The following is a 23,463-nucleotide window of genomic DNA, read 5'->3' on the forward strand; positions in this document are numbered from 1 at the left end:
AGTAATCCAAAGGCCTGGATAATGCTCCAAACTAGACTTTAGACTAATGCTCCAAATAGACTTTAACCTGGTGTTGTGAGACTTCTTATAATGCTCCAAAGGCAGGAGTTCAAATCCCAGTACAGCAGTTGGGGGAATTCAAATCCAATCAATTAATAAATCTGGAACAACATCATTAATAATGATCAAGAACAAACTACCTGATTATCTTAAAATCCCGCCTGGTTCAGTAATGTCCTTCGGGGAGGAAATCTGCCATAAGTACTCAGTCTGGTTTACCTGTGACTTCAGACCCACATCAATGTGGCTGACTTTTAAACTGCCCTCAGAAATGGCTGAGCAGGCCACTCAAAGAACAAAGAACAGTACAGCACAGGAAACAGGCCCTTCGGCCCTCCAAGCCTGTGCCGCTCCTTGGTCCAACTAGACCAACCGTTTGTATCCCTCCATTCCCAGGCTGCTCATGTGACTATCCAGGTAAGTCTTAAACGATGTCAGCGTGCCTGCCTCCACCACCCTACTTGGCAGCGCATTCCAGGCCCCCACCACCCTCTGTGTAAAAAACATCCCTCTAATATCTGAGTTATACTTCGCCCCTCTCACCTTGAGCCCGTGACCCCTCAATTGTAGGCAGTTCCCTACCAAGCTCAAGGGCAATGAGAGATGGGCAATAAATTCTTGCCTGATCAGTGCTGCTCACATCCCAACAGGGAGAACAGAAATAAACACCAGTCATCAGAGAATTGTGTTAACTTTCAAGGATTAGACCATTTACAGCCTCTCCTTCCTTTTTTTTGATGATCTCATTCCCCTCGAGGTTTCTGAAATGCTCGACTCACTTAATGCACTTCTACAAACATTGAGTGGTTTCTAACTGCATGCCAACAAAACCAAACAAGCCAAAGTCATTAAATCACTTGCCTTTACAAACCCTGTTTTAATTTTACTTGGAACTTGCATAGAGACAGCATTTAACATTAGGCAATTATTTATCATGTAAAAGGATCAAACAATTAATTCACCCTCAACCACATTAGTTATAGAGGCACTCTACGGCCCACTGCATCCATATCAGCTATTCCTGAAACAATCCACTCACTTCCCAACTGTCTCTTTGAACACACTCATGTTGAAGGCATTACAACAACCCGAGGATAGCTTTGAAAGACAGGACATGCATAATAACTCTGCATTATTGATCCCATTTCTCACAGCTCTACACAACTTTCACTATGTAATATTTTATTTGTTCAAAAGAAATGTCAAGCTTTGTTACAACCTTCAGACGGTCCAATGCTCCAAATGAATCATCAAAGCCATTGCTTTCTGCGGGACTTTTGTGTGCTTGAACACAGAGTGTAAATGCCATTGGTATGTTTTGTTGCAGGTATTTTGTTTGAACTGGCCATCTACTAGTTTATGTCAATAATTTTGTGAGTTACCTTATTGTTGGCGATTCTTAATTGAGAGACTGTGGCCCCAATGTTTACACGGGGTGGTGAAGAGAGTCTGGGGAAGCAAGGGAGGTAGAGCGTTATGGGGTAGAGGTGCAAGGGCATAAGGGTCTCCAAATGGCAATCAGGCAAGTATAGGTTTCCTGCATACCAAGCCAAAATGAACCCAGGAAAATCTTGTAAACTTTGCATTAGGTCTCTCGCCCACCAGACTGCCTGCCTCTCAGAAAGGAGAATAAAGCGAAGCAGATGACTTAGGAGATCAATCGGGGAAGAGGTTGGCAGACAAAGATCAGGAGGAGAGGGAAGGGTGGACATGGTGAGAGAGTCAGAGCCCAAGGGGCCCAGGTGGGCAGAGAAATAGGGGCACTGGTGTGTGTGTGGGGTCAGGCAAGCAGAGATAGTGGGGGTGAGGTTGGGTAGGCAGAAACAGGGTTAAGGGGAGTTGGAGATAGTAGTTGGTGAGGAGTCTGGAGATTGAGAAACAGGCAGTAGGAGACTGGGGCAGATGAGCACTTGAAGATGAGGGTGGGGGTGGGAATTGGAGAAGTCAAAGAATTTGGGATCCAATCGTAATGTCTGTAAACAGGTTAGATTGTTGGATCTGGAGCAAACACTCCTGCTCCTCCCGGTCCACGAGCAGTGCTGTAAACACACCCAGCTCATGGATCTGGCACTTTTCTCCTCCCGAGATCCAGCTCAAAAACATCCTGTTAAAGTGGAGCCACACTGTCTCATGAAAGGATCTCTTCTGAGATCAGTCTACTGGGAACAACATGTTCTTAAGCAAAGCTGTTAACCCATTAATAACTACTGTTAACATCAATGTGATGTTGATTGTTTAGTGGAGTTTGGTTGGTAGTGGTGTCATGAGATTAGGAATTAACAGGCCATCTCTGATCCCTGGAATAGGAAAGTAGATCAGCCATGATTTTACAGAATGGCAAAGAAGGCTCATGGGGCAAAATGGCCTACTCCTGCCCCTATTTCTTTCTGATAAGAATATGAAGTCACCTTTTTAAGGCAGAGATCAGAGGAATTTCTTTTCAGTGCGTCATTAGTCTGTGGGGTTCCCTTCCTCAGAAAGCAGTAGAGGCTGGGTCAGTGAATTTATTCAAGGCTGTATTAGTTAGATTTTTAGAAAGACAAGCAAGTCAAGGGCTGTGACGGGGGAATGGACAAACAGGAAGATGAAGTTCAAACTATGATCAGATCAGCTATGACCTTATCGAATGTAGGGCAGGTTCTGAGGGCCGAATGGTCTATTTCTGTGCCTAAGTCCTTTGTCTCTGCTTGAAATACAACCTGTGGAACAGCATTCCATGAGCTAACAATTCTTCCTGTATTCCTCTTTTCTCTTCTGGTAACAATGATGGTACCAACATGCTGGTCAATGTTTAAGTGTTCTGTGCCAAAATAAAATCAATCCACATTTTTAAAAAGAGAGTTCTTTCGGGTTTTTTTTAGCAAAATCCTTTTTTCCTTGAACTTTGGTCCACCATTATTCTCCCATTCTCCAGGAAGTAACTTTTGCAGGGACAAAGATCCACAGTTCACCTCCTTTCATCCATGAAGCCTTTCTTTATTGGTAGAAGTCAGGAGCTCCTATGTTCTAACCCCACTCTTAGAACCATGAGCACAAGTCTAGGCTGACACCCCAGCGCATTACTGAGGGAGTGCTGCATGTCTTGCAGATGAGACGTTAACCTGAGGGCCCAGTTTCTCCCCCCCCCTAGGTGGGTATAAAGTTAGATTTTTGTTATGTCAGGGTATCAAGGATTAATGGCAGGTGAATGGAGATGGGGTACAGATTGAAGCCATGATTGGACTGAATGACAAAAAGAAAACAGGCTCAAAAGGGGGCACGGGACTACTTCTATTGTTTCTAACGGCACAGCATGAATAATGGCAGCCTCCCATGCTAAAATATTTATGATGTATAACCCATTACCTGGTTTCCATGTAGTGCAATAAGTCATCTGGTGTCAAACATTTCTCTTGCCGGTACAGTTTGTAATCAAGGAAATAAAATTTTACTTTGTAAATTCGAAACTTCTCCTGCTTGCTTTGAACCTGAAAAGAATCCTTCACTTTGATTTTGTGTAGAACCTGAAATGTATTGAAAAGGAAACATTCAAAACCAAGTTAAGAGTAATAAGTAGCAAAACGTAGAATAACAGATTCGAATTTCTACAAGAGTATTTTGAAGCTGCATATTGTAAGCACTAAAATAGCTTAATTCATCATTGTTTATTTGTAGCCATTTGCTGCATTCAGAGAGAATGTGGGGGAAATAAATCAGATAGGGCACAGATAACAATCTGCAATGGCTGCAGATCACACAGATTTATATCTTCTACAAATTCTGAAATTTAACAGACATAATTTGTGGCTTCAATGCCTGTAAGAACATGCAATTGTAAAGCAATTACAGAGACGCTGGATATAACCTAACTAGCTGCAACTTCCTTTGTGATATTCTTGGTGATTTAATTAAGACATGCTCTATTTGTGTTTTTATTTTAGGCAGAGCCAGGCTTCACAAGACACTTCCTTGCGCATATTCATTCACTTTTTACTAAACCATTGGCCCCATGGCATTTGCAAAGGCAGAGCCTTAAATGCTACGCTCACCATGGGAAGAATGTTGAAGAGCTGAAGCAATACTTTTGCCCCAGGGTAGAGTTTGGCACTCTATCAAAACTACATACCTTCAGTGTCTTACCTTTATACCATTTGACAAGAGGATGAGACAACATTGCTACTGGCTATGTTTGGGTAACAAACACAAAAGAGGTGACTGTTATTTTGAAAGTCCTATGTTTTAAGTATCAGCAAAGCTCTAGTATATGAGGAAGGGTGTCTCAGAAAATCAAACAATGCATCTCTGACAGAGAGAGAGAAGGCTACAAAAGTTAACACTTTATGGCAATAGCAGAAAGATATAGGCAAATGATACTTCGATTGACGAGCTTCCCTGAGATCAAGTGACATTGAGATTTCATCCAGCTCGAGCTACCAGTGCAGATGGTGAATTTACCCAGGAGTAAAGGATCAAGGAGAATTATAATGACACAACTTAACTTCTGTCACTTGTTTCGTCAACGAACCCTATCAACTCATTTTCACATTGCTATGATTATAAAGGAAATAAACAATTGTTTGTTTGTGACTTTGTTTTCTGGCGGCTTTTTTGATAATTGGCAAGAAAACATTAATTTGTTAACTAAGATCTGACCTTGATGGGCTATGTAAAGGGTAATATTATCCAAACTAGTTGACGTAAGTAAGCACATTTGGCAAACTAAATCTGCATACACTGTTTGGGGTAAACTGGTTGCTAAACCAAACGGTTCCTTGACGAGGCAGTAAGACTTCTATCTGGTAACCTGGGTAACTATTTACGTCAGGATATATCCTTAGCCTCCTTCCAACTTTCACTCCACCCACTGTTAATGTTACAATCCTGTCGCAAAGGTGTGTGCTTTGGCTGTAAGCGAAAACAGCTGTTACAAATTGGGCAAAGTTTAGGGAATTATTCTTAAGCGTACATAAAAAACTGATTTCCAGCCATGTGCGAGGTGTGAAGGGAAAACGAGTCCGTGCCTGTGTTCTCTGGGTTTTGTGAATCAACCTACGATAATGAAACACTGGCTCCTGAGTTCTCCCTTACTCAGTGAATGTGCAGCGGGTTTTAACATTCACTGCCATCACAAATTGTTAGCACTGCAATGGAGCTGATTACTATGGTGAAAGCTTTGACGAGGACTCCAGATGATCTTCATAGAAACTCTACAGTGCAGAATGAGGCCATTCGGCTCATCGAGTCTGCACCAACAATCCCACCCACACCCTAACCCTGTAACCCCACATATTTGCTCCGCTAGTCCCTTTATCCTACACATCCTGGGACACTAAGGGGCAATTTAGCATAGCCAATCAACCTAACCCGCACATCTTTGGACCGTGGAAGGAAACTGGAGCACCCGGAGGAAACCCACGCAGACACAGGGCGAAGGTGCAGACTCCGCACAGACACCCAAGGCTGGAGGCGAACCCGGGTCCCTGGAGCTGTGAGACAGCGGTGCCAATCACTGTGCCTGGGGGCTCTAATATCGATGTGGAGATACAGGCTCTAATATCAGCAGTCCAACAAACAACACATGCTGCAGTTTGAAAGCGCCTAATACTGTAGAGATTTAAAGCTAATGGTCACATTGCCTCTGGCAGAACCATAGAATTTATATGACTATGTTATACTAGGGGTGCAGCATATTTCCACAGTGGCTTCATTATTGGATGTGTGAAAAGGGCAGGGGTGTACTCAACCTGTGCACCAATTCATTGCACTGAAGTGAAGGTGGGAATCAAAAATCTCCTCAGACATGACGACATAGGTCTGAAGGCAGTCAGCTGGATTAATGCACATGAAGCAAATGTTAGTTCTCTCCCTTTTCTTAGGTCCTCTCCTCTAAAATCAAGAACTGATATTTCTATACACCTTAAGTGTAATAAAGCACTCCAAGGTGCTTCACAGGGGTGTCATAAAACAAAATTGGACACTGAACAACATAAGGGGCAGGATTTTCCAGCCACGCTCACCCCGAAACCGGAAAATCCCACCCGAGGTCTACAGACCTTTCCATGGTCCGCCCCTCGCCCACCGTGGTGGGTGGTGCAGGAAAATTGGCTCCAAGGAGTTTGAGGTCAGATGACCAAAAGCTTAGTCAAAGAGGCGGGTTTTAAAGGAAGAAAGCAAGGAAAAGAGGGAAAGGGATTTAGGGAAGAAATTCCAGAGCTTAGGGCCTCAACAGCTAACAGCATGACCACCAAAGATAAAGTGATCAAAGTTGGGACTGATCATTGGACCAGTGATCTAGAGGCCCAGGCTAATGCTCGATGGACAGGGGTGCAACTCCCACCACAGTATCTGGTGGAATTTGAATTCAATTAATGTATCTGGAAAATAAAGCTAGTCTCAGTAATGGTGATGATGACAACTACTATTGTAAAAACCCACCTGGGTTCACTAACGTCCTTTAGGGAAGGAAATCTGCTGTCCATACCCTGGCCTTCATGTGATTCCAGACTCACAGCAATGTTGTTGACTCTTAACTGGCCTCTGAAATGGCCTAGAAAGCCACAGGTCAAGGGCAATTAGGGATGGACAACAAATGCTGGCCTTGCCAGTGCTGCCCACATCCCATGAAAGATTTTTTTTTTAAAAAGGTCAGAATCATATTAGCAGTTAATAGGAAAGCAAGGAAAAGAGGGTGAAGGATTTAGGGAAGAAATTCCAGAGCTTAGGACCTCAACAGCTAACAGCATGACCACCAATGATAAAGTGATCAAAAAATTGGGACCTTCAAAACTTTAGCTGTGACAACTTGTAGCGCAGCTGCCAACATATCACTTGAAAAATATGAGCCTCAAATATATACATAAATTTACACAAGCAGAAGCAAGACAGTTGCAAATACAAGTGAAATAATACAAACAAGAGAGCAACTACAATGGTAAAACAGAGTATGACAATCACTGCGCTCCCTTTATAAAGCAGTTTCCCAACAGGCTTGGGTGGACTTCAATACAGAACTTCGTAAAGCAATGCCTTACCACAGAATGTGACAGGGAACTGGCTTAGTGCCTGTGCACCCAAATGTATATCTTTTACCTCCATTCAACCTGTGGCACATAATCAACCCCAGTATTTAATACTAATAATTAATAATGAGAACCATTGTATGAGAAACACATCAGTCCAGAAACTAAAAGTAATCTCTTTTCGACCTTTTACCCAAATAAATATGCTTACCTCTGCCAAACACACCCTTGTGAGCTGCTTTTTCAGCTTTTTAACCTTCTTCAAAGCTTTCTTTGTGTTCAACACAGGAATACTCATCATTGGAGTTTTAATGTTGGCACTTGCTGCCATTAGAATTTCTCGCAACCTTTTTGAGAAGAAAAACTAGATGGGTTACATTGCACCAGCCATATGTCACAGTACTGGTATTTGTTTTATCTTATGGATACCATCAATAACAGAGAAGAGCTAAATAAAACCCACATTAAAAGGTCAAAGCACCTGTGACTTGTTCCAAAATTCTTAATTCATCAATTACATCAATTTCCCCGCGATCCAGTGACATGGGATTTCATTCAGCCCGAGCCACCAGTATAGATAGTAACCAAAATATGTCGCCACAGAGACACATATAATCCTCATAAGACTTTATTACTTTTACACTCCAATCCCTCTAACTAAATGTACCATTTCCCCTTCCTAAATGCTTTCTGTACCTGCATGACAACTTTAAGAAATGTAACAAATAATTTAATAAGTATCAACTTCCTGCACAGGGACACCCAGATCCAAGTCTCCCACCACTTCTATTCCGTTTTCCTACCAAAGTGGATAACTTCACACTTCCCCACAATATATTCCATCTGCCATGTTCTTGCCCATCATGGTGTATATTCCTTCGCAACCTCTGTATCCTCCTCACAGCTCACTTTCCCACATTGTACTTTTTAAAATACCTATCTATATATTTTTTATAGACTGAGCACTGGAAAGGAAAGTGTACGGGAGCTGAACAGAAGGGGGAGAAGGCCTCCACAACTTGGGGCTATACTGCTGCTCTCTCAGCTTACTGCCACCTAGATGGTCCCAATGAATGGTGGTCTGGAAGCAATAGGACTGTAATTAGCCAAAGACATTGTTCGAGTAGAGGGCATTTACAGAGTACCTAATCATTCTGTACCTGAGCAGAGAGCCGTCGATTTGATACTGGATGTAAATGATACAAGATGTGTCCCATCCCTCAAAATGGATGTCCCAAACCTTATTGTCCCATATTCAGTAGTTAGCAGATTCAATGTTGTGGGTTCATGTTGAGTCCAGTTCAATGCTGAGGGTGTGCAGGACTGCCAAAGCCGTCAACTTTCAAATTAGATTTAAAAGGCAGACACTATCAGCCCTCTCAGATAAATATAAAAGATGCCATAGCACTATTTGAAGAGGAATAGGGGAGTCTAACCTGGTGCCCTGGCCAACATTTATCAGCAACACTGAAACATCGACATTTCTACCTTCCTTCAGTTCTGAAGCGGACTAATGTTCAACTCGAAATGTGAACTTTGTTTCTCTCTCGCTCTCCCCCACAGATGCTGCTGGACCTGCCCAGGATTTCCAGCGCTTCCTGCTCTCATTTCAGAATGCACTCTCACCTGGGGATACCCAAAGTGACATTCATTTCGCTGTTATTTGTGAGATCTTGTTCAGCGCAACTGGTTTTCATGTCTCCCACATTTTAAAGGAAAACCTTGGTAACTGTCAACATCCTGAAATTGTGCTACACTAAATGCAAGATTATATTGCCTGCTCTTTAGATTTAAAGCAGGAAATGCTCAGCAGGTCTGGCAGCTTCTGTGGAGAGAGCCAGCTGACGTTTATGAGTTGAATTTGACTTCTTCAGAACTGAAGGTAGAAATATGAAGGGTCTTATGTGTTGAAAGGGGGAGGAAGGACAAAGGGAAGGTCTGCACAGGGTCGTGCTTGTGGACTGAGCAGAGCGGTTCTGTAAAGTGGTCACCCTATCTGTGTTTGGTCTCCCCAGTGCAGTGGAAACCGCAATGTGAGCAGCCAATACTAAATCGAAACAAGTACAAGTGCTTCATCTGGAAGGAGAGTTTGGCAGCATGGATCATGAGGAAGAGGAGGTAAAGGGGCAGGTGTTAGACCTCCTGCGATTTTATGGAAAGGTGCCATGAGAAGGGAATCAGGTTTTAGAGATGATTGAGTAAAGTAAAGTAAGTAAAGTTTATTTATTAGTCACAAGTAGGCTTACATTAACACTGCAATGAAGTTACTGTGAAAATCCCCGAGTCGCACATTCCGGCGCCTGTTCGGATATATTGAAGGAGAATTTAGCATGGCCATTGCACCTAACCAGCACGTCTTTTGGACTGTGGCAGGGAACCGGAGCGCCCGGAGGAAACCCACACAGACACGGGAGAACGTGCAAACTCCACGCAGACAGAACCCAAGCCGGGAATCGAACCCAAGGTCCCTGGTGCTATGAGACAGCAGTGCTAACCGCTGTGCCACCATCCCGGTTACTTGCCATTTTAATTCACCACTTTGTTCTCGTGCTCACAGTCCTGTCCTCGGCCTGCTACAGTGTTCCAGTGTAGCTCAAGGAATGGTGCCTCATTTTTGAATTTAGCACTCTACAGCCTGATGGACTCAACATGGAGTTTAACAACTTCAGACAATGAACCCGGTTTTCCATTTTGACTCTGTTTTTTGCCACCACTGATTCTTGTTTTTCGTATTTTTGCTTCCGGACACAGCTGTTCATTATTCTGCCATTCACACTCACTCTGGACAAATGCTTTGATTTTTTTAAAAAACTACAACTATTGGCACTCCCTTTGCCTTTTGTTCCATGACAACTTGATCATTTAATTCCCCCGCCCCCACCAACCCTATCCCAGACCTTCCCTTTTGTTCTTCCTCCTCTTTTGCATCGATGTTTCTACCTTCCTTCAGTTCTGAAGCGGACTAATATTCAACTCGAAATGTGAACTTTGTTTCTCTCTCGCTCTCCCCCACAGATGCTGCTGGACCTGCCCAGGATTTCTAGCGCTTCCTGCTCGCATTTCAGAATGCGCTCTTACCTGGGGATACCCAAAGTGACGTTCATTTCTCCTCTGCCAGCAAAATGGAAAGTGTTCAGCGTCATCTGTGTGGACGGTTCTCCAACACTTTGCGCAGCCAGGAGGCCTACTGCCTCCCCTGGCTCACACAGAGCCCGCTGCCACTTGAGACACAGCAGCTCCTTCAAACTAAAGAAGGGAGAGAAAGATCCAGTTAAGATTTTAACTGACTATTATCCTGCGTTTGGGTCAGTGAAAAGGAGCAAATACAGGAAAACTTGACTGGGGTGGCAGGGGGCACAATCCCAAGATGGACCATGCAATTATCCCCGTATTCTCAATAGGGTCAAGCGAAAGAACAGGAGAATCCAGCATTTCATCTGACATGCACAACATGATTTAACAAGGCGTGTTTCTGAGCACAGCAAAATGATGTGGTATCTTGATGCACACATTGCTGCCGTGTTTCCTACATTACAAAAAAAGACCTTTGTATAGTCCTGTGAGACATAGCTCAAAGTCGCCACGTAAGTGCAAGATTTTATTTCCTTCACTCTTTTCAGACAAAAGAGGGAATGTTGCCAACATGTTTGATGGGGCTTAGGGAACGAACCTTGTCATTTAAAAAAAAAGATTTTCGAAGGCACCAATTGTTCTGTGGCACAGCATAAGCCGACTGAGCTGCGATCTTTTCATCTCTGCAAGTCACAACTCGGCTATCAGCTAGAATCAGCTATCAGGGGCGGCCCGGGTGGCACAGTAGTTAGCGCTGCTGCCTCACAGCACCAGGGACCCGGGTTCAATTCTGGCCTCGGGTCACGGTCTGTGCGGAGTTTGCACGTTCTCCCTGTGTCAGCGTGGGTTTCCTCCGGGTGCTCCGGTTGCCTCCCACACTCCAAAGACGTGCAGGTTTAGGTTGATTGGCCAAGGTAAATTGCCCCTTAATGTTAGGGAGATTAGCAGGGTAAAAACCTGGGGTTACGGGGATAGGGCCTGGGTGGGATTGGGGTCGGTGCAGACTCGATGGGCGATTGGCCTCCTTCTGCACTGTAGGGTTTCTATGAATCAGATTGCAGCAGGGGTGAATGTGGGCTCGACTATCAGCAAAACCAAACTGCACCAACAGTGAAAATGGATGGTGCTGGCGGTAATTGAGTTGTCAGTAAGACTGGATTGTGTTATCAGTGAAGGTGAACTGTGCTAGCAGTACATACAGTCTCCACTACCAATAGGATCAAAATATACTCAGCATGAAACAGTCAAATAACTACAAATTATCCCTAAACAACGCAGTACTATGTTAGCAACGACAGCAAGCAACCACCAATTCAATACTAACAACTGCTTATTGTGCTATCCCCACAAAGGACCACAGCCCGTGTCATCTGTGATCTCAAGTGACTGCAAAATGCACAAATTGAGAATGCAAATGACTGCAGCCTTTGTTATCAGTTATCAACGCAGCGGAGCAGAATGTGCGCAAAGCCGGAGTCCACAGCAATAGTCAGAGTGTGAATCGGAAGGAGCTCAGAGTTCCTCGTAGGTTGCTGGTTAAAATTATTCAGGTTACAGCAACGCGCGCAAGATAAATAATAATCACGCAGAGAGCAGTAAGTAAAAGCCACAAAATTCAAACTCCCCACAACACAAAGACATTAAGCAATAAGCTGGTGAAAAAAGCAATAAAAAATAAAATTTAACACATCTCTGCTTTCACCATGTGTCATTTTGCAATACATCAACACATTGATAAACTCTTTACTCAATCTTATCTGCATCCTCCCCAATGCCTCATTCCTGATAAGGTACTTGTAGATTTACTACAGCAAAGGTATTAGGGAGATTGCAGAAAGAATTTACGAGAATTATTTTTCAGTCTGATATTCATTAGATGTGGATGTCACTGGCTAGGCCAACAATTATTGCCCATCCCTAAATGCCCTGAGAAGGTGGTGGTGAGCTGCCTTCTTGAATCGCTGCGGTCCATGTGGTGTAGGTACACCCACAGTGCTGTTAGGGAGGGTGTTCCAAGCTTTTGACCCAGAAACAGTGAAGGAACAGTGACAGAGTTCCAAGTCAGGAAGATGTGTGGCCTGGAGAGGAACACAGATCATTTTGTTCACATGTATCTGCCGCTTTGTCCTCAGCGATGGAGATCACTGGTTTGCAAGGTGCTGTCAAAGGACCCTTGATGTATTGCTGCAGTGCATCTTGTAGTTGGTACACACTGCTGCCAATGCATGTCACTGGTGGAGGCAGTGACTGTTTAAGGAGTTGTTTATGTGTTGTTGGAGCTGTACTCTTCCAGGGAAGTGGAGAGTTTGCCTGGCTTACTTCTGACTTGTGCCTTGTAGATGGTGGACAGTCTATGGGATGCTCTTGTAGCCATAGTATTCATATGACTGGCCCAAAAATGGTTCCATGGACGAGAAGCTTCAGTTATATGGATGGATTGGAGAAATTAGAGTTATTCTGTGTGGATAAGAGAAGATTAAAAGATGATTCAATAAAAGTATTCAAAACATGAGGGCCCAGAGTAGATGAGGAAAAACTGTTCCTACTGGTGCAAGGATCGACTACCAAAAGTTAAGATAATTGGTAAAAGAAGTAATGGTGATATGAGGAAATTGTTTTGTTAAATGCAGCAGGTAATTAGGTTCTAGAATGCAGTTCCTGCGAGTGTGATGGAGGCTAATTCAATTGTGGCTTTAAGAAGACAATTGGACAATTATTTGAAGAGCAAAAAATTGCAGGGCCAAAGGGAAAAGATGAAAAAGTGAGACTCGGTGATACATTCTTGCAGAGAGCCAGCACAGACGGACTGAATGGCCTCCTTCCTTGTTGCAACCAGTGTATAATTCAATGATTTCAGGTGTTGCTATTTTTGGCCTGAGGTAACCTGAATACTGAGGGCCTGGTCAACATGAAGGGACACTCCATTAAAACCATCCATTCTCCAAATTAATTACAATGATTGTAGTTAGTTAGATAAGAAATATTTTAAATTTTGGATTTGTAACCAGCTGTTGTCCATTGTGGAGTGTAATTTCTAAATGCCACTTACCCAACCTTCCCAAGCACCAGTGTGTGTTTAAGAGAAAGGTTAACAAAGTTACTTTAGATAGGGTATACTTGATAAATACCAATCCTGTGATAGATCCGACTTGCTATAGCTACTCGCTCCTTTGCCCTCCTGGTCAGTGAAATATTTGTCCACGTTATCACTAAAGTTTTCCGAGACGGAGCCAAAATAAATATCCGGACGATAAACTGAAAAGCAAGGGTCGGGACAGTGAGCTGCCTTCTTCAAATATTTAAATTTGCTCTTTTCATCCAGTGACTTCCAAATCTCCAGTAACTGCAGGCAACAGAGAAACAAATCCAATTTAGTGCAAACCCGGCTGGCAAAATGAGTTAAAACTGAAAGGCAAGAGACAGGACAATCAGAATTCTTCAAATATTTATATTTGCTCTTTTCAGTCAGCAGCTCCCAAATCTCCAGGAACCTGCCAACAAACACAACGCAAAATAAAATCCACTTTAGTGCATCCCTGGCTGGTACAATGGGTTAAAACATTCCTGTACTCAGTGCCACAGTTACTGGGTCCACAGCCTCCATCTCTGTGTCCTCCGACAGCCCGACAACTCTCCTAGGAGCCCTGCGTTCCTCCAACGCATCCTGTGCACTCCCCACTTTATCACATGACTGGCAGCCTGGCCGTCAGCTGCCTTAGCCCAGAGCTCTGGGATTCCCTCCCAAAATCTCTTCTCCTTTGAAGACCTTCCTTAAAAACTGCTTCTTTGACCAAGTTTTGATCCAAGGAATAACGAGAAAGATGGCTCCAGAATGAGGCGACTTCTTGCAAGCTGTGCTCTGCATATTCTCAAATTTGATTTTTTACTTGGGTTCTATGTTTCTAAGACTCTATTCTAACTCTTTCAAACTCTCTAATAATGCTCTATTACAATCTCTTCCTTGTAATAATTTGATCTTTCTCAATATCCTACAGCTATGACTGTAACACCACATTCTTTTTTTTATTCATTCGTGGGACAAGGGTGTCGCTGGCTGGCCAACATTTATTGCCCATCTCTAGTCGCCCTTGAGAAGGTGGTGGTGAGCTGCCTTCTTGAATCGCTGCAGTCCATGTTCTGTGGGTTGACCCACAATGCCATTAGGGAGGGAATTCCAGGATTTTGACCCAGCGACTGCGAAGGAACGACGATATATTTCCAAGTCAGGATGGCGAGTGGCTTGGAGGGGAACTTGCAAGTGGTGGTGATCCCATGTATCTGCTGCCCTCGTCCTTCTAGATGGAAGTGGCCGTGGGTTTAGAAGGTGCTGTCTAAGGATCTTTGGTGAATTGCTGCAGTGCATCTTGTAGATAGTACACACTGCTGCTACTGAGCGTCGGTGGTGGAGGGATTGAATGTTTGTAGGTGTGGTGCCAATGAAGCGGGCTGTACCCTCTCCTTTCCTTCTCTATGTACGGTATGCTTTGCCTATATAGCGCGCAAGCAACAATACTTTTCACTGTATACTAATACATGTGGCAATAATAATTCAAATCAAATCAAGTTTTTAATCACTTGTCCAAATGATAGTCCAAATGTTGGCCCAACATCAATTGCTTGATTATGCTCCTATCAGGTGCCCCTTGGCGCTTTACTGCATAAAAGGTGCTACATAAATCCAAGTTGTTGTTGCATTCAGAATTTTTAAAAACATGAAAATCTAAGTTGTGAAAATTATGGCCATTGATAGCAAAATGGGTTATTAATTGGGGAAAGAAGCCTGTGATGGAATAATCATACACAGACACTGGGTAGAGTCAGTTCAATGGAACAAAAAGCCTCTTCTTCCTCTCTCTGTACTACAGTGAACTCCTCATTCAGAACACACACTCACTTGTTGGATTGCAGAGTCCCTGGAATTTATCAGCTCCGTATCTGGATTCATGGCCTTGATCTTACTGAACTTCTTCTGTGAATACAGCAGGAATGCGCCGAGACGAGGGCAGGGAGCTGGGTGCTTTGCCTTCCACTTCTTTATTGCTTTTTGGATCTTGCTTGGAGCTTCTGAATCCATTTTACTTAAAACCTCTTCCAAGTGTTTCGACTTTTTGATGACCTAACAAACACAAGAGATACAGCCGAATCAAATTTGCTGAAGAGTTTTGCTTAATTTCTAAACCAAATCCTTCTCCCCAACCCAAACTTCTCCTTTTATCCCCGAACGATGCAACACACACCTACCCTTCACCTGGGAGTCGCAATTGTAAATGTTAACCTATTGCGGTTAAAGCAACTGAAATTTTCCAAACTGAGATTGATAGATTTTGTTAGGCAGACTATTAAGGTGCTAAAGAACCAAGGCGGGTTGATGGATCAGCCCTGTTCTGTTGAATGGCACAACAGGTTCAGGGACTAGAATGGCTCTCTCCTGTTCTTCGGCCATTCCTCAATGTCTCCACACCATCACTCTCAAGCAAGGGTTACAAATACCAATCAGGACCATTACATTTTATTTTTGCCTCTGCCTAAACCAGGAATCCATTCAAGAGATCCCAAAATCAGCCCCTCTTACTTAGCCGTAGCTCAAGCCATACTGAGCAACCTGGAACATTAATGGGCAGTCCCAGGACAGGCCAGATAAACCAGAGGGTCATACAATCATACACATTAGGAGCAGGAGTTTTCCACTCAGTCCCACGGGCCTGCTCTGCCATTCGATAAGATCATGGCTGATCTAATTATAACATCAACCCCACATTAGATCAGCCATGAACGATAACCTTTCACCCCTTGTTAATCAAGAACCTATCTAGCTGTCTTAAAATTCAAAGATGCTGCCTTTTGAGGAAGAGAGTTCCAGAGACTCACGACTCTGAGAAAAAAAGACTTATTTTCATCTCTAACTTAAATGAGTGGCCCCTTATTTTTAAACAGTAGTTCTAAATTCTCCGACAAGTGAAAACATCCTCTCCACATCCATCCACCCTGTTGTCAGGAAACAGAGGTAGTTTTAAATAATTTATATTTGTATTTGTGGGTATTAGAAATAGAGCATAGCTTTAAACAAGCTTAATTGTGTTATTATATCTGGAAGGGTTAATAACTTCAGTTTGGTTTAGATACATGCATGGTAATGAGGGTTTATGACGTGAAAGCAAACAGGGCTTAAAGGAAAAGTAGGTTGTTGCTTGGCAACCAGGGCCACCCTAGGAAAGAAAGCTGGACTGCTGCAGAAAGCAGACTTCTCAAAGCAACAAAAGAAAGTCGAAGAAACCGAGGAGTTAAAGAAATAGCTGCAAGAACCAGATTTAAAGTTGGCTAGGTGAGAAGCCAGACATTCAAGGTAAATCAAAAGCTTGGTGACATCTTAATACAGCCTGTAAGCAGTAGTGTCCTATTGGCATGTTTGGGCACCCGAGAGATTGTGTGGAAGGTCGAATGCATGTGGCATACTAAGGAAGAGGAATACAGAAAGGAGAGACTGAAATCCTGGAAGTGGTCATGAAAGGCACATATTAATGCAAATTCTTCATTTTATTGCAACTGATCCTGTTCCATTCCTTTATGAATAACTAACAAATCACTGAATAAACTTCACCACAAGTAACATATTTTCTTTGCGTAGAATATTGCTCTGTGACGAATTCTATCATACCCCACCATTTCCTGAGCTTACGCAGTGCACAATTTCATAAGCGCCATCAAGCCTTTCATACCTCTTCCCAAGCTGTCCTTTTCAGGAGTTTAGGCAGCAAATTGCAGAAAGTCATTCATCCACAAGGTATCATAGCAGAGTCCCAGCTAGTTCTCACCCATCACCCACATGCAGCCATCCAATTAGCAGCGAAAACCAAAGCTAATTTTTCACCCTTCAACTTAAAAATGTATTAAAATCAGTTGCAGCACCCCTTTACTAACTCAGTAGAGATAGAAGAATCCAACATAGGGCTTATTTAAGTCTGCATAACAATTCTACGCTGGACAGTGCATTTACCCACTATTTGAAGAGTGATTAATAATACAAAAAAGACATTTGAAAGATTTGCAGCTACTAAATACATTTCTCTCTATCTACTCACTTGGTACACCCAAGTTTCTGATTGTCACTCAGGTACACTAACCTCAAATGTTTTAGATCACATTTGGGAGAAGACAATAAAACAATATGACGAAGGTTCGACACAGCCTCAGGGCTGGACTACATTTATTAACCAGTTTCAAAAGTTGAGTATCATTCAAAGAAACACAGACACAGGACATAAAAGCACTAGAGCAATGGGTAACCGCTTTCAGGACTTTTTCACACCCTGGAACAGAGGTATGTTTCAAATCAGTTCCTCTCTTTTTCTTTCAAAAAATAAACATTATCCCTTCATTTGAAAGGCAGTGCTCACACACCTTTAGTGGCTGTTTATACAGCTCCTGTACTTCAAGACAGAAGTATTGCTGGAATGGATTTAAACGCAAGGCTCTGTACAAACTTGAATATGTTGGTGGAAGCAAGCACAGATCTGCTGAAATCAATTTGAAATTTGTTTCCCAAGGACTGTTTTGTTTGAACTGCGCACACCAAGTCATATTAAGTAATTTTAAAGCAGTATTCTTTTACCCTTGCTTCCCTTCTTGTGGTTAAAATGGTTTCCTAAAAGAACCTGTTGGTGGTTTTAAGATAACGGGCACGATTTTATCACTTTGCCATGCCGGCAATCAGCCCATCAAGCCAGGAAAATAGCGCGTGAACTAAAAATATGATTCGCACTCAGTACAAAACACTTTGCGAATCTCCCAGCCCCTTTCTAATGACGCAAGCCGCAGAGAGGACGCAAAGCTGATTAGCATATTTAAAATAGCATTTAAATATGCACTGCCCATTCAAATCCCAGCGCACGGAATCTTCCAGACTTTAGGTAAGGCACCATAACGGCGCAAATTGGTCTCCACTAGCACAGACCTAGCATGATGGTCACACCAGGAGGCTTGAAGGTCATTGAGGCCCCCCACTAGTCAGGGACATGGCTGGGCAGTGCCAATCTGGCGGTGCCTATCAGACACCCCAGCAGTGACCATGGACCCTGGCGACGCCAGTTGGGCACTGCCAATGAGAGTGTCAGGCACAGCCAGTGTGCCAGGAGCAGTGCCAGGGGTGGTACCTGGGTGGGTGCCATGATGGGAGGACCGGCGGTGGCACCCATCGGGAGGGCCCTGATGCCCAATAAAGGCAGCCCGTATCGAGTGAAGGACGGGTGGAGGACGGGGGGGGCTCTTTGTTGCTGGCTCACTGGCGTGTTTAGGCTTCAACCCCCACCCCAGCACAACTCACCACACTCAAAAAAAAGACTTGAAATCATAGAAATCATAGAATCCCTACAGTGCAGAAGGAGGCCATTCAGCCCATCGATTTTGCACCAACCACAATCCCATCCCAAGCCCTAACCCCACAAAGTTACTCCACTAATCCCTCTAACCTACACATCCTGGGACATTAAGGGGCAATTCAGCATGGCCAATCAACCTAACCCGCACATCTTTGGACTGTGGGAGGAAACCGGAGCACCCGGAAGAAACATCGTGCGACTGTGCAGAGGGACCTGGGGGTCCTTGTGCACGAATCGCAAAAACTCAGTTTGCAGGTGCAGCAGGTGATCAAGAAGGCGAATGGAATGTTGACCTTTATCGCGAGGGGGATAGAATATAAAAGCAGGGAGGTCTTGCTGCAACTGTACAAGGCACTGGTGAGGCCGCAACTGGAGTACTGTGTGCAGTTTTGGTCCCCTTATTTGCGAAAGGATATATTGGCCTTGGAGGGAGTGCAGAGAAGGTTCACCAGGTTGATACCGGAGATGAGGGGTGTAGCTTATGAGGAGAGATTAAACAGATTGGTTCTGTACTCGTTGGAGTTTAGAAGGATGAGGGGTGATCTTATAGAGACATATAAGATAATGAAGGGGCTGGATAGGGTAGGGGTGGAGAGATTCTTTCCACTTAGAGGGGAAACCAGAACTAGAGGGCACAGCCTCAAAATAAGGGGGGGCCGGTTCAGAACAGAGTTGAGGGGGAACTTCTTCTCTCAGAGGGTAGTGAATCTCTGGAATTCTCTGCCCATTGAAGTGGTGGAGGCTTCCTCGTTGAATATGTTTAAATCACGGGTAGATAGTTTTCTGATCGATAAGGGAATTAAGGGATATGGGGAGCAGGCGGGTAAGTGGAACTGATTCGCTTCAGATCAGCCATGATCTTGTTGAATGGCGGGGCAGGCTCGAAGGGCCAGATGGCCTACTCCTGCTCCTATTTCTTATGTTCTTAAACTCATGCAGACATGGGGAAAACATGCAAACTCCACACAGACAGTGACCCAAGCCAGGAATCGAACCTGGGTCCCTGGAGCTGTAAGGCAGCAGTGCTAACCACTGCGCCACCCTAAAGTGTGGGACGATTGCGATGCGGAGCTGGCCTGAGAGGCCAGCATGGATCACTCCAGCATCCTCGCCATTATGACACACAGAACAAGTGTTTGTTAATGTCTGTGATATTCCACATTAAAAATCTATCGGACATTAAAAACGAACACTTTGTTTACATTAGATCTAATGTTGAGTCTTTCAAACACCAGAATTACAAAACTTTGTGTGTGTGTTTCTATTGTTTTACACGAGCATTAGTGACATGGTGGCACAGTGGTTAGCCCTGCTGCCTCACAGCACCAGGGACTGGGGTTCAATTCCAGCCTTGGGTCACTGTCTGTGCAGAGTATCCACGTTTTCCCTGTGTCTGCGTGGGTTTCCTCCGGGTGCTCCGGTTTCCTCCCACGGTCTAAAAGACGTGCGAGTTTGGCTGATTGGCCATGCTAAATTGCCCTGTGTGTCAGGGAGATTAGCTGGTTAAATACATGGTATTACAGCCTGGGTGGGATTGTTGTCGGTGCAGGCTCGATGGGCCGAATGGCCTCCTTCTTCTATAAGTTATAATGATTATTTAATTTCTGAGGCAACAGACTTGTGTGCCAACTAACAAAGAGTCTGGTAAACACCAAATTCATACTTGAAATTATGTTTAAGGGAGCATTTTCCTCATTCAAAAGACATTTTGTTCGCTCAGAATGTAAAAATGACTAAATGCATTTAAAGAGAAAATGAGTTTAAATCTTATCTGCTGAGCCAATGGCTAGTTTTTGGCCAGTGAAGCCAAAAACAGATTTTACCATTCTAAATTGGATTTTAAACACATCAGGCTCCCATTTAAAAAACTCAACATATCCCTACCAAGGCTCAGAAGCGTCATGCACCAAGTGTAAGCAAGATACAACCATTAGACAATTTTCAAGCCTGCTGCTGGAGTGCTAAAAAAACATTGCAGTAATGCTAGAAGCAGATATTGGGAAGCGGATCCTTGGTGAAGGCATCAGAAAAAAAGTATTATTTGGGAGAAGATTCTAATGCAAATGTTCTTTGAGAGTGGAGTTTTTAAAAACTCATTTTTACGGGATATGGGCATCGCTGGCTGGGCCGCATGAGTTTGGAAACATTTGTATAGAAGTTAAGAGTTCCAGTGAAACTAGTTGGCTCACAGTGTAACAAGCATCTGGGGGATTTGATGAGAAATCCAGAGGTTGTATTGGGTGGAATCTATCCCTTTTGGTTTCAGCGTGTCTTAATGACATTTTGTCTATTGGTTTACATGGACTTACTTAGAATATAAGATATATGTTATAACTTGTGTAATCCTTTTAAATCTGTATAAACCTGTAAAGGTACAGTGTGGTGAAGGAAGCGTGTATTATAGTTAATTGTTGTTTAATAAATGTTTTAGTCTTTTGTTATCAGTTACTCAGCAGTCCTGTGACTCTGTTCATCCACGTCTCGAAACAAAAAGATAAAAATTACGACCTATCGAGCCAGTGTTCCACTCTGGGATCTGAATGTCCAATCGTAATACTGTCAATATCCCTCAGGATCTGAAAGGTTTTGTACGAGTCGCCTCTTACTCTAAATTCTAGTGGATACAAACCTAACCTATCCAAACATTTCCTCATTAGTCAGCCCGCCCATTCCTGGTATCAATCTAGTAAACCTTCTCTGAACTGCTTCTAATGCATTTACATTTTTCCTTAAATAAAGAGATAAATACTGTACACAGTATTCCAGATGTGGTCTCACCAATACCCTGTACAACCGAAGCATACCTCCCTACTTTTGCAATCAATTCCTTCACAATAGATGATAACATTCTATTAGCTTTCCTAATTACTTGGTGTACCTGGGCGGTACGGTGGCACTGTGTTTAACATTGCAGCCTCACAGCGCCAGGGACCCGCGTTCAATTCCCGGCGTGGGTCATTGTCTGTGCGGAGTTTGCACATTCTCCCCGTGTCTGTATGGGTTTCCTCTGGGTGCTCCAGTTTTCCTTCCACAGAAAGACGTGCTGGTTAGGTGCATTGGCCATGGTAAATTCTCCCTCAGTGTCCCCGACCAGGCGCCGGAGTGTGGCGACTAGGGGATTTTCACAGTAACTTTGTTGCAGTGTTAAGGTAAGCCTACTTGTGACACTAATAAATAAACTTACCTGTTATGATTTTTCTGTTGGTTATTGTTTGTATGACTCAGTACCTCACTGGCCAGGGAGATTTCCTCATTGATTTCTAAGCAGCCTTTGCAGCAGGATAACAATGAATTAAAGCTATCTTACAAAAGCTTGCATTGAAGCCCTTTGTTCATTAGATTTAAGATAATACCAATGGGAGGTTACACGTTTGCCAAAAGCCATTTTTATTCTTTGTCGGGTAGATTTTTGTCTGCTGACTAAGCAAATCTTTCAATAATTCAAACAAGTTGAACGAAAACTCACCTCATAGTTAGCGGCAATAAATGGAAACTGCTCTGGCTGCAGGAACTGGGTCTTTGGAATATCCAAACCATCCTCACCATACAAGAACTGTATGACACTGCCATCGCTGTCTCGTACTGTCAGATCATACTGCACCACCAGCCCTTCCAAATGTTTTATGATGCACCTAAGGTAAAATTCAAATCAGAGTCAATGGCATAGTTATTTTCCCGTTTCCATGTTAGCTGTGGCTCAGTGGCAGTATGCTCCTATAGCCACCCTCCACATTGCACAGCAATCTGTGTTCCTTCAACACTGACATCCACAACTATCCTCGCTCCACTTCCACTGTGCTTTCAAGCAGCTCAATCTGGAGCTCTTGAATTCATTCCCTGAACGTCTTTGCACATTTCTCTCATGCTAAGGTACTCCTTAAAACCAACCTTATGACATTTTCAGTCACCCCTCATAATTGACAGTAAGGGGCACATAATGAGAGAAGAGACTACACCTGGAATATTGCGCAGTTTTGGTCCCTTTATCTTAAAGAGGATATAGTAACATTGGAGGCAGTCCAAAGGAGGTTCACCAGCTAATTCCTAGGATGAGAGAGTTGTCCTATCAAGGGAGACTAAATAGTCTGGGTCTGTAATCCTTGGAGTTAGAAGAGTGAGGGGTGACCTTTTCAAACATATAGGACCCTGAGTGGGCTTGACAGGATAGATGGTGAGATGTTTTCACTAGTGGGAGAGTCTTGAACAAGTGGACATCGCTACAAGATATCAGTCATTTAAAACTGAGGTGTCTATAAATTTCTTCTCGCAGAGAGTGGAATTCTCTGCCCCAAAGGGTAGTGGAGGCAGGATCATTAGAAGAATTTAAAGTGGAAGTGGATGAATATTTGATAGACCAAGGAATAGAGGGCTATGGGGAAATGGCATTGAAAAAGGAGTTGAGGCCGGCATAGATCAGCCATGGATTATATTGAATGGTGGGGCAGGCTTGAAGGACCTGGTGACCTACTCCTGCTTCTATTTCTTATGTTCTTGTGTACACCTGAGTGAGATGTGTGTGGAGCCAGGAAGTTAGTTCACAAAGGAATTCTGTGCACAGGATGAAAGTTCCCAAGCAAGTTAGATCAGTAATGAGCCAAGCCACGAGACACAAATTCACTTCACAGGCTACATGTCATTTTCCCGACATGTTTCATTCAAGTTGTATCACAGCCACTTAATAACATAGAGAGAGAGTTGCATTTGTATAGCACCTCAGGACATCTCATTTACTGTCAATTAGATACTTCTGCTCTGATGTCGGAAAAGTGGCAGCCAGGGCACAACTGCAGATTTTGATATCTATCATAGGAAAATGGGGTAGAATTCATTATTAAAGAGGTTACAGCAGGGTACTACAGCAAGATCAGGCAGACTCAACATGGCTTTGTGAAAGGGAATTTGCGTTTAACTGATTTATTAGGGTTGTAGCGGACATGCCGAATTCCCTTAGCCTCCTG

At 43.5% G+C, this 23,463-nt stretch overlaps 1 protein-coding gene across 2 annotated transcripts in view; it reads right to left on the reverse strand.

Moving 5' to 3' along the window:
* The window catches only part of polr1a (RNA polymerase I subunit A), a 139,239-nt gene that overhangs the window by 52,243 nt on the left and 63,533 nt on the right, over positions 1–23,463 (reverse strand). For both annotated transcript variants that reach the window (XM_078223480.1, XM_078223491.1), the window contains exons 22-27: positions 21,972–22,137; positions 15,025–15,246; positions 13,259–13,473; positions 10,137–10,304; positions 7,270–7,405; positions 3,406–3,563 (exon numbers count right to left, since the gene is read on the reverse strand). In XM_078223480.1, coding sequence (XP_078079606.1) covers positions 3,406–3,563; positions 7,270–7,405; positions 10,137–10,304; positions 13,259–13,473; positions 15,025–15,246; positions 21,972–22,137 — 1,065 coding nt within the window. The remainder of the gene's footprint in view (positions 1–3,405; positions 3,564–7,269; positions 7,406–10,136; positions 10,305–13,258; positions 13,474–15,024; positions 15,247–21,971; positions 22,138–23,463) is intronic.

This window comes from Mustelus asterias, chromosome 1 (assembly GCF_964213995.1).
Source record: "Mustelus asterias chromosome 1, sMusAst1.hap1.1, whole genome shotgun sequence".
NCBI classification, from domain to species: domain Eukaryota; kingdom Metazoa; phylum Chordata; class Chondrichthyes; order Carcharhiniformes; family Triakidae; genus Mustelus; species Mustelus asterias.